Source organism: Oncorhynchus mykiss, chromosome 8 (genome assembly GCF_057628025.1).
Source record: "Oncorhynchus mykiss isolate SJ-2025 chromosome 8, ASM5762802v1, whole genome shotgun sequence".
Taxonomy (NCBI): domain Eukaryota; kingdom Metazoa; phylum Chordata; class Actinopteri; order Salmoniformes; family Salmonidae; genus Oncorhynchus; species Oncorhynchus mykiss.
The window spans coordinates 89840001-89857500 of NC_143029.1; the positions used below are offsets into that span (position 1 = coordinate 89840001).

At 43.2% G+C, this 17500-nt stretch overlaps 1 protein-coding gene across 1 annotated transcript in view; it reads left to right on the forward strand.

Annotated features, from left to right (window-relative positions):
• LOC110519501 (uncharacterized) overlaps nt 1-17500 on the forward strand; it is an 18593-nt gene that overhangs the window by 1077 nt on the left and 16 nt on the right. The window contains exons 2-4 of the mRNA XM_036986642.2: nt 7965-8128; nt 8456-9477; nt 15752-17500. The exon at nt 15752-17500 is cut by the window's right edge and continues 16 nt beyond it. Coding sequence (XP_036842537.2) covers nt 8003-8128; nt 8456-9477; nt 15752-16958 — 2355 coding nt within the window. The 5' untranslated portion in view covers nt 7965-8002 and the 3' untranslated portion in view covers nt 16959-17500. The remainder of the gene's footprint in view (nt 1-7964; nt 8129-8455; nt 9478-15751) is intronic.

A 17500-nucleotide genomic window follows, 5' to 3' on the forward strand; every position in this document is an offset into this window, starting at 1 on the left:
TGTTTATCGTCAAAGTCTGCATGTGTGAAACTCAAGTGTGTTTTGGTTATTATTGGAGGGTTAGTGTGAGGATATATGTGTTTTGGTTAGCATTGGAGGGTTAGTGTGAGGATATATGTGTTTTGGTTAGCATTGGAGGGTTAGGGTGAGGATATATGTGTTTTGGTTAGCATTTGGAGGGTTAGTGTAAGGATATATGTGTTTTGGTTAGTATTTGAGGGTTAGTGTGAGGATATATGTGTTTTGGTTAGTATTTGAGGGTTAGTGTGAGGATATATGTGTTTTGGTTAGCATTGGAGGGTTAGGGTGAGGATATATGTGTTTTGGTTAGCATTGGAGGGTTAGTGTGAGGATATATGTGTTTTGGTTAGTATTTGAGGGTTAGTGTGAGGATATATGTGTTTTGGTTAGCATTGGAGGGTAAGGGTGAGGATATATGTGTTTTGGTTAGCATTGGAGGGTTAGTGTGAGGATATATGTGTTTTGGTTAGTATTTGAGGGTTAGTGTAAGGATATATGTGTTTTGGTTAGCATTGGAGGGTTAGGGTGAGGATATATGTGTTTTGGTTAGCATTGGAGACCGATGTCTGAGGGAAGAAGGTCTGGACTTTTTCAGTGTCGAAACACCTTCTCACCCTATTCCGGGCGGATTGGCCATCTGGCCATTCTGTCACATGCCAGATGGGCTGGACCCTTTTTTAGTTGGATGTGCTGGGCTGTTGACCTATATCAACAGCAACAACAAAAAATGATATAAAAAATACCTTTAAAAAATGTCAAACGTGACCCAGGGGCCTGTTAAGATTTTATTTCTAAAGTATTTTGTGCAATTTCTCTGTTATACGTCTCTGTAAGGAACTTTTGTCTGATCCGTGAAAAAAAAAAGCTGTCTCATCTAACACGTCCAAGCAGGTCGTGACTCGAGATATTTTTTGTGCGACCTTAACCCTAACCCTAACCCTAACCCTTAATCCAGTGATTGACATTCATTTTGGGGTTGACAATTAGACTATACTTGTTAAATTTTACTGTCAAAATAGGACTCCTGTCATGATTTATTTTGTTCAATAGAGATGAATTACATATTTTTTTTTGTTCACCAACTAATATCATAGGCTAATTAAACTTTCAACCTTCAACTCCTGAGGAAGTGGAAACAATACACACTGAGTGGATCGCTAAATTGAAATATAATAGGCACTGCTACTAGCCATGTATTCACCCGACATTAAATGTTCTAGAAAAACTCTGCGGTTGTCGACCTATAGGCCTATGCTCTAGCAATGGCCGGTGCGGATTTTACACCCCCCCCCCCAAAAAAAATAATAAATACCAATGAGACCTACAGAAAGCCGAGAACCTCCTCTCCTCCTTCTCTTCAACAGGAACGAAGCTTTCCAATGCTGTGTTTTTTTACCGCAATTGAAATGTTATACCTTCAAAAAAACACATTTTTTCACTCAAGCTCATGGAGGGTAGAGGATAGTGTCTCGCGTATTACAGCAGCAGGCCCCAGTGAAACAGGCACACTTTCATGACTAGAATCATGAGGATAATGTACTGTTTGACCAAATCATTATAGATTAGTAACACAGAGAAATTGCAACAACAACAAAAAATAATTCTTAACAGGCCCATGGGCCGCTGGCCATGTCACATTTTCAATAAAAATAAAAAATAAACATTTAAATGCACCCCAAATTTTTCTCCCCAATTTCGTGATCACGATCTTGTCTCATCGTTGCAACTCCCCAACCGGCTCTGGAGAGGTGAAGGTCGAGTCATGTGTTCTCTGAAACATGCTTCTTAATAAGCCCACCTAACCCGGAATCCAGCTGCACCAATGTGTCGGAGGAAACACAGTTCGACTGATGACCGAAGTCAGCCTGCAGGCGCCCCCCGGCCCTCCCCTAACCCGGATGACGCTGGGCCAATTGTGCGCCGCCCTATGGGACTCCCGGTCACGGCTGGTAATGACACAGCCCGGGTTTGAACCACAGGCTGTATTGATACCACAACACTGCGATACAGCACCACTCAGGAGGCCTATTTTTTTATATATATATTTTATATAAATATATAAAAAATTGGTGTGTGTGTGTCAATTTCGACCCACCCAACTAAAGAAGGGTCCAGCCCATCTGGCTTTTGCCAGAATTGCCAAATGGCCAATCTGCCCCCTGGCCGATTGTTGATTTCACTGTCAGTGAAAAGCATCTAATATATATAATATATATATATATAATATATAATATACATCTAATACAGGCTTAGCCGTGTCGCAATATTTTTAAATACAATTTCAGTACAAAAATACAATGGAAAAACACTGAAGAGAGGAGCCGAAGAAAACATCTCTAACCTGTCTTTAGTTAGGCTATATCAAATTTCTCAACTCACAAAAGGGTATTGAGCAAACAGTAGCTTATGTTTTTGTCACTATAGCGGAGAGCTTCCATATTCCCGGGTGAATGCGCATATTTACTGTCTTCATCATTGGGTGAGTCTGTGCTCCTTTTTTTAGGACAATAATTTCCCCCTTCAGGCTTGACAGATCCTACAATAGGTGTCCCTTTTTATAGACCTCGATTAGACGGTTGCATTCAAGACCAGGTAAGAAAAAGAAAAAAAAGATAGATCTCAGTTTGTCAGAGTCTGCAGAGTAACCCTGTCATTTTTTATTGTTGTGGTATAACAGATTCTTGCCTGTAGTCATAGAGAGTAAAGCGTGGCCTGAAATGTGTTTATAAAAGGCCGCATTCTTCACAGATTTTTATGGGCTCCTCCTATAGTTGGAGCTCTGAGTGCAAATAAAGGAAAATATTTAATTCATTAGATTCAATCCATCAATTCATTAGATGTGATGATTATGCTTTTATTTATTTAGTGATTTTTGTATTTGCTTGAAACTATGCAACAATCGATTGTTAATAAATAAAAGTGTTTTAACTCTGATCTTTCAAGTAAAAAGCATGAGCTGGCGCATACCCGGAGAAGTTATTTTGTGTAGAGATGCTTACTAACGAATAAACTTTAAACTATAAAATAAATAGAGTCGCTCTATTATCTATATTTAAACTCCCAATAATTGAATGGGTAAACCACCAACTTTCGAGCTCTGTCTTTCAGCACCTTGGTCTAGTGCATCGAGGACGTCATCCCCACAGTGACCGTACATATCCCAACCAGAAGCCATGGAATACAGGCAACATTCGAATTGAGCTGCCGCTTTCAAGTTGCGGGACTAGCTAAGAAATCCTGCTATGCCCTCCGACGAACCATCAAACAGGCAAAGCGCCAATACAGGACTAAGATTGAATCATACTACACCGACTCCGACGCTCGTCTTATGTGGCAGGGCTTGCAAACTATTACAGACTACAAAGGGAAGCACAGCTGTGAGCTGTCCAGTGACATGAGCCGACCAGACAAGCTAAATCCCTTTTATTCTCGCTTCGAGGCAAGCAACACTGAAACATGCATGATAGCATCAGCTGTTCCGGACGACTGTGTGATCACGCTCTCCGTAGCCGACAGGTCAATATACACAAAGTCTCAGGGCCAGATGGATTACCAGGACGTGTGCTCCGGGGATGTGCTGACCAACTGGCAAGTGTCTTCACTGACATTTTCAACATGTCCCTGATTGAGTCTGTAATACCAACATGTTTCAAGCAGACCACCATAGTCCATGTGCCCAGTGTCATGACGTTGGCCTGGGGGTAGGTTTATGACAGTCATAAATACCTCTTCCGCCCTTTGTCCTCCCTCTACCCTACTGATGTGAAATTTGAAAACCCCTTGGTTAACATAGAGATTCTGGGAACATCAGATGGTGGGGGGAAATGAACTATATTCTGGTATTCTTTCAATGAGGATGATGTCAAAGAGTAAGTATAGTCAAGTATAGTATAGTATAGTCTCTCTCTCTCTCTCTCTCTCTCTCTCTCTCTCTCTCTCACCAAAGTGATCTTCCGCCCACATAGTCTCTCTTCAGTGCAGGTTGACTGTCTGTTCCCAACAGCCATCTGGGCATATCTCCTATCTATCTAAGATTATCTTTCTGCATATGCTATATTGTTCCTACTTCAGAATCCATCGGAGCCCCAGTTCCCAGGCAGATTCCAAGCTAGAGGATTTGGAAGTCTACAGAAAGAGATAGAGAGTAGAAAGAAGGGGAGCTTAAATCAACACAGTGTAGAAACACAAATAAAGACAAATACCCAATCATTCTTCTACTTCATTCTTCTCCTTCACTCTACTTCATTATTCTCCTTCATTCTCCTTCATTCTTCTACTTCACTCTCCTTCATTCTTCTCCTTCACTCTACTTCATTCTTCTACTTCACTCTCCTTCATTCTTCTCCTTCACTCTACTTCATTCTTCTCCTTCATTCTTCTCCTTCATTCTTCTCCTTCATTCTTCTCCTTCATTCTTCTCCTTCATTCTTCTCCTTCATTCTTCTCCTTCATTCTTCTCCTTCATTCTTCTCCTTCATTCTTCTCCTTCACTCTCCTTCATTCTTCTCCTTCATTCTTCTCCTTCATTCTCCTTCATTCTTCTCCTTCACTCTCCTTCATTCTTCTCCTTCATTCTCCTTCATTCTTCTCCTTCATTCTCCTTCATTCTTCTCCTTCATTCTCCTTCATTCTTCTCCTTCACTCTCCTTCATTCTTCTCCTTCATTCTCCTTCATTCTTCTCCTTCATTCTCCTTCATTCTTCTCCTTCATTCTCCTTCATTCTTCTCCTTCATTCTCCTTCATTCTTCTCCTTCATTCTCCTTCATTCTTCTCCTTCACTCTCCTTCATTCTTCTCCTTCATTCTCCTTCATTCTTCTCCTTCATTCTCCTTCATTCTTCTCCTTCACTCTACTTCATTCTTCTCCTTCATTCTTCTCCTTCACTCTACTTCATTCTCCTTCTTCATTCTTCTCATTCCCTCTCCTTCATTCTTCTCCTTCACTCTACTTCATTCTTCTCCTTCATTCTTCTCCTTCACTCTACTTCATTCTCCTTCTTCATTCTTCTCATTCCCTCTCCTTCATTCTTCTCCTTCACTCTACTTCATTCTTCTCCTTCACTCTTCTTCTTCTTCACTCTTCTTCTTCTTCTACTTCATTCTTCTCCTTCATTCTTCTCCTTCACTCTATTTCATTCTTCTCCTTCACTCTACTTCATTATTCTCCTTCACTCTACTTCATTATTCTCCTTCTTCTTCTTCTTCACTCTTCTTCTTCTTCACTCTTCTTCTTCTTCTTCTTCTACTTCATTATTCTCCTTCATTATTCTCCTTCACTCTACTTCATTCCTCTCCTTAATTCCTCTCCTTCACTCTACTTCATTCTTCTCCTTCACTCTACTTCATTCTTCTCCTTCACTCTACTTCTTCACTCTTCTCCTTCTTCTTCACTCTTCTTCTTCACTCTTCTCCTTCTTCTTCTTCTTCTTAATTCTTCTTCTTCACTCTTCTCCTTCTTCTTCTCCTTCACTCTTCTTCATTCTTCCTCTTCACTCTTCTTCTTCTTCTCCTTGATTCTTCTTCTTCACTCTTCTCCTTCACTCTACTTCATTCTTCTCCTTCACTCTACTTCTTCACTCTTCTCCTTCTTCTTCTTCTTCTTCTTCACTCTACCTCTTCACTCTACTTCTTCACTCTTCTCCTTCTTCTTCTCCTTCACTCTTCTTCATTCTTCTTCTTCACTCTTCTTCTTCTTCTCCTTGATTCTTCTTCTCCTTCACTCTTCTTCTTCTTCTCCTTCACTCTTCTTCTTCTTCTCCTTCACTCTTCTTCTTCATTCTTCTTCTTCACTCTTCTTCATTCTTCTTCTTCACCCTCATATATTAATAGCACAATCAGCACTTATATCCCTGCGTTATATGACTGTCAGACAATCAAAATCAAATTGAATATTCAAATCCTTCTATGAATAAAGTGTCCCTATAATTGCTGCTGTGAATAATCATTAGTGTAATAAGTTATTCATCAATGTGAACCCTAGAACGGAGAAAATTAGGATAATGAGGGGGATTATATTGAGGGATTCAAGGTTGGACCAGGCATGAAGACAATCTTGCTGTGTTCCAAATGGTACCTTATCTTGTTGAAATGATATGAAAACGAAGTTGATTCAAACCAGTGTGAAGAGAGAGAGCTAGAAGGAGATGAGATGAGAAGACAGCAGCATACCAGCCTGATGGGTGGTCGTCTGGACGCAAGGGTTTGTGTCTGTAAATACAAAGAGGGTTTCAGAGGGTTGATTTAGCATCATACTGACTATATGGGGCTGCAGGGTAGACTAGTGGTTAGAGTGTAGGGTCGGCAGGTAGCCTAGTGGTTAGAGTGTTGGGGGGGCAGGTAGCCTAGTGGTTAGAGTGTAGGAGCGGCAGGTAGCCTAGTGGTTAGAGTGTAGGGACTGCAGGGTAGACTAGTGGTTAGAGTGTAGGGGTGACAGGTAGCCTAGTGGTTAGAGTGTAGGGGCGGCAGGTAGCCTAGTGGTTAGAGTGTAGGAGCGGCAGGTAGCCTAGTGGTTAGAGTGTAGGGACTGCAGGGTAGACTAGTGGTTAGAGTGTAGGGGTGACAGGTAGCCTAGTGGTTAGAGTGTAGGGGCGGCAGGTAGCCTAGTGGTTAGAGTGTAGGAGCGGCAGGTAGCCTAGTGGTTAGAGTGTAGGGACTGCAGGGTAGACTAGTGGTTAGAGTGTAGGGGTGACAGGTAGCCTAGTGGTTAGAGTGTAGGGGCGGCAGGTAGCCTAGTGGTTAGAGTGTAGGGGCGGCAGGTAGCCTAGTGGTTAGAGTGGACGGCCAGCAGGTAGCCTAGTGGTTAGAGTGTAGGGTCGGTAGGTAGCCTAGTGGTTAGAGTGTAGGGGCTGTGGTGGAGACTAGTGGTTAGATTGTAGGGATGGAAGGTACCCTAGTGGTTAGAGTGTAGGGACGGCAGGTAGCCTAGTGGTTAGAGCGTAGGGACGGTGTAGGGACTGCAGGGTAGACTAGTGGTTAGAGTGTAGGGGCGGCAGGTAGCCTAGTGGTTAGAGTGTAGGGGAGGCAGGTAGCCTAGTGGTTAGAGTGTAGGGGAGGCAGGTAGCCTAGTAGTTAGAGTGTAGGGGCGGCAGGTAGCCTAGTGGTTAGAGTGTAGGGGCAGCAGGTAGCCTAGTGGTTAGAGTGGACGGCCAGCAGGTAGCCTAGTGGTTAGAGTGTAGGGTCGGTAGGTAGCCTAGTGGTTAGAGTGTAGGGGCTGCGGTGGAGACTAGTGGTTAGATTGTAGGGATGGAAGGTAGCCTAGTGGTTAGAGTGTAGGGGCGGCAGGTAGCCTAGTGGTTAGAGTGTAGGGTCGGTAGGTAGCCTAGTGGTTAGAGTGTAGGGGCGGCAGGTAGCCTAGTGGTTAGAGTGTTGAGGCGGCAGAGTAGCCTAGTGGTTAGAGTGTAGGGACGGCAGGTAGCCTAGTGGTTAGAGTGTAGGGGGGGCAGGTAGCCTAGTGGTTAGAGTGTAGGGGCGGCAGGTAGTCTAGTGGTTAGAGTGTAGGGGCAGCAGGGTAGACTAGTGGTTAGAGTGTAGGCGGGGCAGGTAGCCTAGTGGTTAGAGTGTAGGGGCGGCAGGTAGCCTAGTGGTTAGAGCGTTGGACTTGTAACCGAAAGGCTGCAAGATCAATTCCCCTCAGCTGACAAGGTAAAAATCTGTTGTTCTGCCCCTGAACAGGCAGTTAACCCACTGTTCCTAGGCCATCATTGAAAATAAGAATGTGTTCTTAATTTAACATCCTTGTGGTTCTCTGTCTAAGCAACACAGTTTTCAGGACTCATTCTATCAATCCATATTTTTTTTTAGATGCATTTTGTGGTGTATCCATCCTTTTGGGGATGTATTGAGGAACTACATTTTATCCTTCAGAGAACAAAGTCACTGTTTCTGTGTTTGTTTTAATTCAATACAACTGACTCTCCTCCCTTCCCCTGCCTCTTCCCCCCCAGGTTGATTGACAAGCCCGTCGTCCAATCAAATCGTCGCCATGATCGCCACGGGCGGCCTGCTGCGTATGAACCGGCGCCAAGACTCCCAGCGATCTAAGAACCACGCTGAGAACCAGAGGAAGAGGAAACAAGCAGAGAGGAAGAAGAGGAATGATGTGGTAGTGGTGGGTAGCGTGATGAACTACAAACTACAGTACCCATAATGCTCTGTTGTATTGTATCTGGTTTTATCTTAGGTTACATCCCAATAATCTCTCCTTTCTCGTGATATGTGCAGTTGTCTTCTTCACTTCTCTTCATGGATCTGAAAGGAAATTATTGGTATATGGAAACTCCCTCTAGCCTAAAACTTTTAAATACTTTTACATTTGTGGGAGGTAGTGAACAAGTGCACACTTTTAAGGAGGAAGGAGAGATTATTGGGACGCATTCTTAGATGTCCAGAAGCTAACATGGTAATGATGTTCTGTCTGTATCTTTTATGAATTCAGGTGAAGGGGAAACTCAACCTGTGTTCCCCATCTGGGCTGGTGGCTGCGGTGGGGGTAGTGGTGTTGATGCTGGGGATAGCCATGGCTGTACTGGGCTACTGGCCACATGAAGGCCACAGCCAAGGGTATGCATCCGGGGTATCACCAGGGGAGGAGCGGAGAGACAACGGCAGGATGAGCTACTCCAAGAGCCCCCTGGTGTCTGTCACCTGGAGCAATAACAAGGATAACAACACAGCCAACCTGACTGTTGGGGAGTTGACCAACCAGACTGTTGGGGAGTTGACCAACCAGACTGTTGGGGAGTTGACCAACCAGACTGTTGAGGAGTTGACCAACCAGACTGTTGGGGAGTTGACCAACCAGACTGTTGGGGAGTTGACCAACCAGACTGTTGAGGAGTTGACCAACCAGACTGTTGAGGAGTTGACCAACCAGACTGTTGGGGAGTTGACCAACCAGACGAGTGCTGAGTTGACAAATCAGATGAGTGATGCTATGAATGGAAGTGTTCCTCAACCTGTATCTGTGTCGACAAGTCCTCGTCCTCCCTCAGGGGGGTTTCTCTCTGAGTTCCTGGACAGCTACCTCTACTCAGACAACTTGAAGGTGTTTGGGCCCTTAGTGATGGGGATTGGCATCTTCCTCTTCATCTGCGCTAACGCCGTGCTTCACGAGAACAGAGACCAGAAGACCAAAGTCATCAACCTCAGAGATATCTACTCCACGGTCATCGACCTCCACATCACACGGACCAAGGACTACTCGCCGATTAACGGACTGGTGAACTATGTGCAGTCCAGGGGCAGTGTGGACATAAATTCGGGTTCGTTCCATCCTGGCGAGATGCTAGAGCACAGTCCTTGGCCCTCCACTACCGTGTCAAGCCACCAGGGGGAGATAGGTAGCAGTGAGCAGCAGTATAGACGACCGTCAGTGGCGGGCCGGCAGCGGAGCTGGTCCAGAGACAACCAGACGTTCACGGAAAGTGTGTATAGCATCTACAGAGACCAGAAGCGCAGGTACAGTAGACCTACAAGTCTGTTGTTTTAAAATGTGTGATTTTGTCTGCATGTACAGTACAAGTCAAAATGTGACACACCTACTCATTCCAGAGTTTTTATTTTTTTATTTTTTTATTTTTTTTACTATTTTCTACATTGTAGTATAATAGTGTGAATATCAAAACTATGAAATAACATGGAATCATGTAGTAAACAAAAAAGTGTTAAACAAATTAAAATGTATTTTATATTTGAGATTCTTCGAAGTAGCCACCAGCCTTGGACTACAGCTTTGCACCCACTTGGCATTCTCTCAACCAGCCTCGTGAGTTAGTCACCTGGAATGTATTTCAATTAGCAGGTGTGCCTTGTTGAAAGTTAATTTGTGGAATTGATTTCCTTGTTATTGCGTTTGAGCCAATCAGTGGTGTTGTGACAAGGTAGGGGTGGTATACAGAAGATAGTCCTCTTTGGTAAAATACAGAGTCCATTTTATGGCAAGAACAGCTCAAATATGCAAAGAGCAACAACTGTCAATCATTACTTTAAGTCATGAAGGTCAGTCAATCCCGAAAATGTCAAGACCTTTGAAAGTTTCTTCAAGTGCAGTCACAAAAACCATCATCCGCTATGATGAAACTGGCTCTCATGAGGACCGCCACAGGAAAGGAAGACCCTGAGTTACCTCTACTCTAAGTTCAGTAGAGTTACCAGCGACAGAAATTGCAGCCCAAAAAAATGCTTCACAGAGTTTAAGTAACAGACACATCTCCACATCAACTGTTCAGAGGAGACTGTGTGAATCAGGCCTTCGTGGTCGAATTGCTGCAAAGAAGCCACTACTATTTTATTTTATTTAACCTTTATTTAACTAGGCAAGTCAGTTAAGAACACATTCTTATTTACAATGACGGCCTACCCGGGCCAAACCCAGGTGACGCTTGGCCAATTGTGTGCCGCCCTATGGGACTCCCATACAGCCCAGGATTGAACCAGGCTCTGTAGTGATGCGTCTAGTACTTAAATGCAGTGCCTTAGACCGCTGTGCCACTCATGAGGACACCAATGAGATGAAGAGTTGCTTGGGCCAAGAAACACGAGCAATGGACATTAGACTGGTGGAAATCTGTCCTTTGGTCAGATGAGTCCAAATTTGAGATTTTTGGTTCCAAACGCTGTATGAGACGCAGAGTAGGTGAACAGATGTCCTCCACTTGTGTGGTTCCCACCGTGAAGCATGGAGGAGGAGGTGTGATGGTGCTTTGCTGGTGACACTGTCTGTGATTTAGTTAGAATTCAAGGCACACTTACCCAGCATGGCTACCACAGCATTCTGCAGTGATATTCCATCCCATCTGGTTTGTGCTTAGTGGGACTATCGTTTGTTTTTCAACAGGATAATGACCCAACACATCTTCAGGCTGTGCTCAGAATATGTGGGCACTCCTTCAAGGCTGTTGGAAAAGCATTCCTCATGAAGCTGGTTGAGAGAGTGCCAAGAGTGTGCAAAGCTGTCATCGAGGCAAAGGGTGGCTACTTGGTAGAATCTAAAATCTAAATTTTTGTAGTTACTACGTGATTCCATATGTGTAGTTTTGATGTCTTCACTCTTATTCTACAATGTAGAAAATAGTAAAAAAAATAAATAAAGAAAACCATTAAATGAGTAGGTGTGTCCAAACTTTTGACTGGTTATATATTTTTTATAGCCTCGTTCAACCATCCTGATTACACAAGATCACATTCTTATAACTGGTGGCAGGTGTTTTTTTATTATAAAAATTTGGAATATTAATGGTATTATACGCAATTTTACATTCAGAAAGTATTCAGACCACTTGACTTTTTTCACATTTTGTTACATTACAGCCTTTTTCTAAAATTGATTAAATACATGTTTTCCCCCATCAATCTACACACAATACTCCATAATGACAAAGCGAAAACACGTTTTATACATTTTTATATAATAGAAAATAATAATAATAAACATATTTACAAGTTATATTTATATTTATTATATTTACAAGTTTTCAGACCCTTTGCTATGAGACTCGAAATTGAGCTCAGGTGCATCCTGTTTACATTGATCATCCTTGAGATGTTTCTACAACTTGATTGGAGTCCACTTGTGGTAAATTCAACTGATTGGACATGATTTGGAAAGGTACACACGTCTATATAAGGTCCTACATTTGACAGTGCATGTCAGAGCAAAAACAAAGGTCGAATGAATTGTCCATAGATCTCAGAGACAGGATTGTGTCGAGGCACAGATCTGGGGAAGGGTACCAAAAAATGTCTGCAGCATTGAAGGTGCCCAAGAACACAGTGGCCTCCCTCATTCATATATGGAAGAACTTTGGAAGCACCAAGATCCTTCCTAGAGCTGGCCGCCCAGCCAAACTGAGAAATCGGGTGAGAAGGGAGGGAGGGTCAGGGAGGTGACCAACAACCCAATGGTCACTCTGACAGAGCTCCAGAGTTTCTCTGTGGAAATGGGAGAACCTTCCAGAAGGACAAACATCTCTGCAGCACTTTACTGAGGAGTGGCCAGACGGAAGCCACTCCTCAGTAAAAGGCACATGACAGCATGCTTGGAGTTCGCCAAAAGGCACTTAAAGGACTCTCTGGTCCGATGAAACCAAGATTAAACTTTTTAGCCTGAATACCAAGTGTGACGTCTGGAGGAAACAGGGCAACATCCCTACGGTGAAACATGGTGATGGCAGCATCATGCTGTGGGGTTGTTTTTCAGATTCCCTGAGACGGTTTGTGCAGAAATTCTTCGGTTGTGCAAACCCACAGTTTCAGCAGCTTTCTGGGTGTCTGGTCTCTGACGATCCCGCAGGTGAAGAAGTCGGATGTGGAGGACCTGGGCTGTTGTGGTTACACGTGGCCTGCAATTGTAAGGCTGGTTGGACGTACTGCCAAATGATCTAAAATGACGTTGGAGGCGGCTTATGGTAGAGAAATTAACATTACATTATCTGGTGGACATTCCTGCAGTCAGCATGTCAATTGCACATTCCCTCCAAACCTGAGACATCTGTGGTATTGTGTTGTGTGACAAAACTACACATTTTATAGTGGCTTTTCATTGTCCCCAGCACAAGGTGCACCTGTGTAATGATCATGCTGTTTTATCAGCTTCTTGATATGCCACACCTGTCAGGTGGATGGATTATCTTTGCAAAGATAAATGCTCACTAACAGGGATTTAACAGAATTTGAAAGAAATGTTGTTTTTTTTGTGCATATGAAACATTTCTGGGATCTTTCATTTGAGTTTAAGAAACATGGGACCAACACTTTAAATGTTGCGTTTATATTTTTGTTCAGTATAATTCCGAGACTCCAGGAATTGTGGTCCTCAAGAGCTTTTGGCTGTGATTTGGTGGTTCCAGGAACAAAAAAGGTTTGGAGTTGACGCTCTCAATATGTGTAGATTAGATTCTGATCCTCACAATGCGTGTAGATCAGATTCTGTTCCTCTAGATGTGTGTAGATCAGATTCTGTTCCTCTAGATGTGTGTAGATCAGATTCTGTTCCTCTACATGTGTGTAGATCAGATTCTGTTTTTATAGATGCGTGTAGATCAGATTCTGTTTTTATATATGTGTGTAGATCAGATTCTGTTCCTCTAGATGTGTGTAGATCAGATTATGTTCCTCTAGATGTGTGTAGATCAGATTCTGTGCCTCTAGATGTGTGTAGATCAGATTCTGTTCCTCTCAATGTGTGTAGATCAGATTCTGTTCCTCTAGATGTGTGTAGATCAGATTCTGTTCCTCTAGATGTGTGTAGATCAGATTCTGTTCCTCTAGATGTGTGTAGATCAGATTCTGTTTTTATAGATGTGTGTATATCAGATTCTGTTCCTCTAGATATGTGTAGATCAGATTATGTTTTTATAGATGTGTGTAGATCAGATTATGTTCCTCTAGATATGTGTAGATCAGATTCTGTTCCTCTAGATGTGTGTAGATCAGATTCTGTTCCTCTATATATGTGTAGATCAGATTCTGTTTCTCTAGATGTGTGTAGATCAGATTCTGTTTTTATAGATGTGTGTAGATCAGATTATGTTCCTCTAGATATGTGTAGATCAGATTCTGTTCCTCTATATATGTGTAGATCAGATTCTGTTTCTCTATATATGTGTAGATCAGATTCTGTTCCTCTAGATGTGTGCAGATCAGATTCTGTTTCTCTATATATGTGTAGATCAGATTCTGTGCCTCTAGATGTGTGTAGATCAGATTCTGTTTCTCTAGATGCGTGTAGATCAGATTCTGTTTCTCTATATATGTGTAGATCAGATTCTGTTTCTCTATATATGTGTAGATCAGATTCTGTGCCTCTAGATGCGTGTAGATCAGATTCTGTTTCTCTAGATGCGTGTAGATCAGATTCTGTTTCTCTAGATGTGTGTAGATCAGATTCTGTTTCTCTATATATGTGTAGATCAGATTCTGTTCCTCTAGATGTGTGTAGATCAGATTCTGTTCCTCTATATATGTGTAGATCAGATTATGTTCCTCTAGATGTGTGTAGATCAGATTCTGTTCCTCTAGATGTGTGTAGATCAGATTCTGTTTCTCTATATATGTGTAGATCAGATTCTGTTCCTCTAGATGTGTGCAGATCAGATTCTGTTTCTCTAGATGTGTGTAGATCAGATTCTGTTCCTCTATATATGTGTAGATCAGATTCTGTTTCTCTATATATGTGTAGATCAGATTCTGTGCCTCTAGATGTGTGTAGATCAGATTCTGTTTCTCTAGATGCGTGTAGATCAGATTATGTTTCTCTATATATGTGTAGATCAGATTCTGTTTCTCTATATATGTGTAGATCAGATTCTGTGCCTCTAGATGCGTGTAGATCAGATTCTGTTTCTCTAGATGCGTGTAGATCAGATTCTGTTTCTCTATATATGTGTAGATCAGATTCTGTTCCTCTAGATGTGTGTAGATCAGATTATGTTCCTCTAGATGTGTGTAGATCAGATTATGTTCCTCTAGATATGTGTAGATCAGATTCTGTTCCTCTAGATGTGTGTAGATCAGATTCTGTTCCTCTATATATGTGTAGATCAGATTCTGTTCCTCTAGATGTGTGTAGATCAGATTCTGTTCCTCTAGATGTGTGTAGATCAGATTCTGTTTCTCTATATATGTGTAGATCAGATTATGTGCCTCTAGATGTGTGTAGATCAGATTCTGTTCCTCTATATATGTGTAGATCAGATTCTGTTCCTCTAGATGTGTGTAGATCAGATTCTGTTCCTCTAGATGTGTGTAGATCAGATTATGTTTCTCTAGATGTGTAGATCAGATTCTGTTCCTCTAGATGTGTGTAGATCAGATTCTGTTTCTGTAGATGTGTGTAGATCAGATTCTGTTTCTCTAGATGTGTGTAGATCAGATTCTGTGCCTCTAGATGTGTGTAGATCAGATTCTGTTCCTCTAGATGTGTGTAGATCAGATTATGTTTCTCTAGATGTGTAGATCAGATTCTGTTCCTCTAGATGTGTGTAGATCAGATTCTGTTTCTCTAGATGTGTGTAGATCAGATTCTGTTTCTCTAGATGTGTGTAGATCAGATTCTGTTCCTCTAGATGTGTGTAGATCAGATTCTGTTCCTCTAGATGTGTGTAGATCAGATTCTGTTCCTCTAGATGTGTGTAGATCAGATTCTGTTCCTCTAGATGTGTGTAGATCCGATTCTGTTCCTCTAGATGTGTGTAGATCCGATTCTGTTCCTCTAGATGTGTGTAGATCCGATTCTGTTCCTCTAGATATGTGTAGATCAGATTCTGTGCCTCTAGATGTGTGTAGATCAGATTCTGTTCCTCTAGATATGTGTAGATCAGATTCTGTGCCTCTAGATGTGTGTAGATCAGATTCTGTACCTCTATATGTGTGTAGATCAGATTCTGGTCCTCTAGATGTGTGTAGATCAGATTCTGTTCCTCTAGATATGTGTAGATCAGATTCTGTTCCTCTAGATGTGTGCAGATCAGATTCTGTTTTTATAGATGTGTGCAGATCAGATTCTTGCTCTGGCATGATCCGGATGATCGAACGAGGCTACATTGTATGTTGTTTTTGTATGCTGCAAAATGCATTGCCTCATTGAGGACATAAACGTTTTCTAATCTATTCTAAACTAATGCTGTTTTCATGTTTTAATCAGGTGGACCAGGCGCCCCGAGGGGATAAATAAAGCTGTATTGAATTTACCTGAAATAAAGTTTTCTAATCTTATTTTATCTAATCTAATCAGGTGTTCAGAGCAGACACCCTACCCCAGACAGTGGGACTCAGAGCAGACACCCTACCCCAGACAGTGGGACTCAGAGCAGGCCTCGTGCCCCAGGCAGTGGGACTCAGAGCAGGCCTCGTGCCCCAGGCAGTGGGACTCAGAGCAGGCCTCGCACCCCAGGCAGTGGGACTCAGAGAAGTCTTCGTACCCCAGACAGCGGGACTCAGAGAAGGCCTCATACCCCAGGCAGTGGGACTCAGAGCAGGCCTCGTACTACAGACAGCGGGACTCAGAGCAGGCCTCGTACCCCAGGCAGTGGGAGGGTACAGCATCCATTGTCAGTTCTTCTTTCAACGTCTTCACCCTCCCGATCATCACACTTAACAACGGTGCAGTGGAGGAGGGGGGACAGGAGGGGGGACAGGCCGAGAGAGAGGAGGAAGTGATTACAGATGTCAAGGATTTTAGTGGAAATGGGATTGAGCAAGAGCAAGTAGCAGGTTATAGTCAAAGTCTGGATAATACAGAGAATAATTCTTCAAGGAGGACCTCGATGAATCCCCAAGAATCCTATAGTCAATGTCTGGGTACTAAAGAGAAGGATTCTTCAAGGAGGACCTCGATGAATCCCCAAGAATCCTATAGTCAATGTCTGGGTACTAAAGAGAAGGATTCTTCAAGGAGGACCTCGATGAATCCCCAAGAATCCTATAGTCAATGTCTGGGTACTAAAGAGAAGGATTCTTCAAGGAGGACCTCGGTGAATCCCCTGGAATATGAGGGTGGTACCGTCATGACCCTAACTGAACCAGATGAGGCGCTACAAGGACAGACCCCCACCCCACAGGGCCCCCAGCTGTTCCCTCCTTCTCCCGTTTTCAGGGCGACGACGGGGATGGGATCTCGCCTGTCACTCAACTCCCTCTCCAGCCCAGGGGTCGACCAGCCCCAGTCGGCACGACGATGCAGCCTCACCGTGGCCGTCTGTCGTCAAGGCGACCGGGCTCGTCGGTTCAGCTGTACGCGTCTGGAGCGTTCGAACAGTAAGGGATACATCAAACTGGAAACCGTGGACGGAGATTCCTTCGAGGTACCAGATGTAGTGACTTCCTGTGTGCCTGACTCGAATCAGGAAGAAGAAGTAGTAGCAGACAAGGTAGCAGAAGCAGCTCAAGGAAAAAGGGAGAGGGTGACTGTCACCCTTAGCTCTTCTTTAACAGAACTCTAGACAGATCTGTCTCAATCGTCATGTCGATCTCTTCAGACAGTGATCAAAACTGACCAATAGAGTCAAGGTACAGCCAAAAGGAACTCAGGAGAGGAGAATCAAATGAACTCACAACAAATCAACTCTAGACAGATCTCTACACAGAACTCTAGAACTATCTCTTTGTGTCTCATCATTGTAGATGGATGTCATAGTTAGTGGAAGACAGGGATCAACACTGACCTATAGAGTCAAGGTGCAGCCAGAAGGATGTCAGGAGATCAGGGAGAAGGAGAGGGAGAGAGAGAGAGAGACAGAGAGAGAGAGAGAGAGAGAGAAGGAGAGAACAGGAGAGGGTGAGAGAGACACAGAGAGAGAGAGACAGAGAGAGACAGAGACACAGACACAGAGACACAGAGACAGAGAAGGAGAGAACAGGAGAGGGTGAGAGAGAGAAGGAGAAGGAGATGGAGAGAGGAGAGAGACATGGTGTCCCCAGAAAGTGATCAGGGAGAGAGACAGAGAGAGAGAGAGAGAGAGTGAGAGTGAGAGTGAGAGAGAGT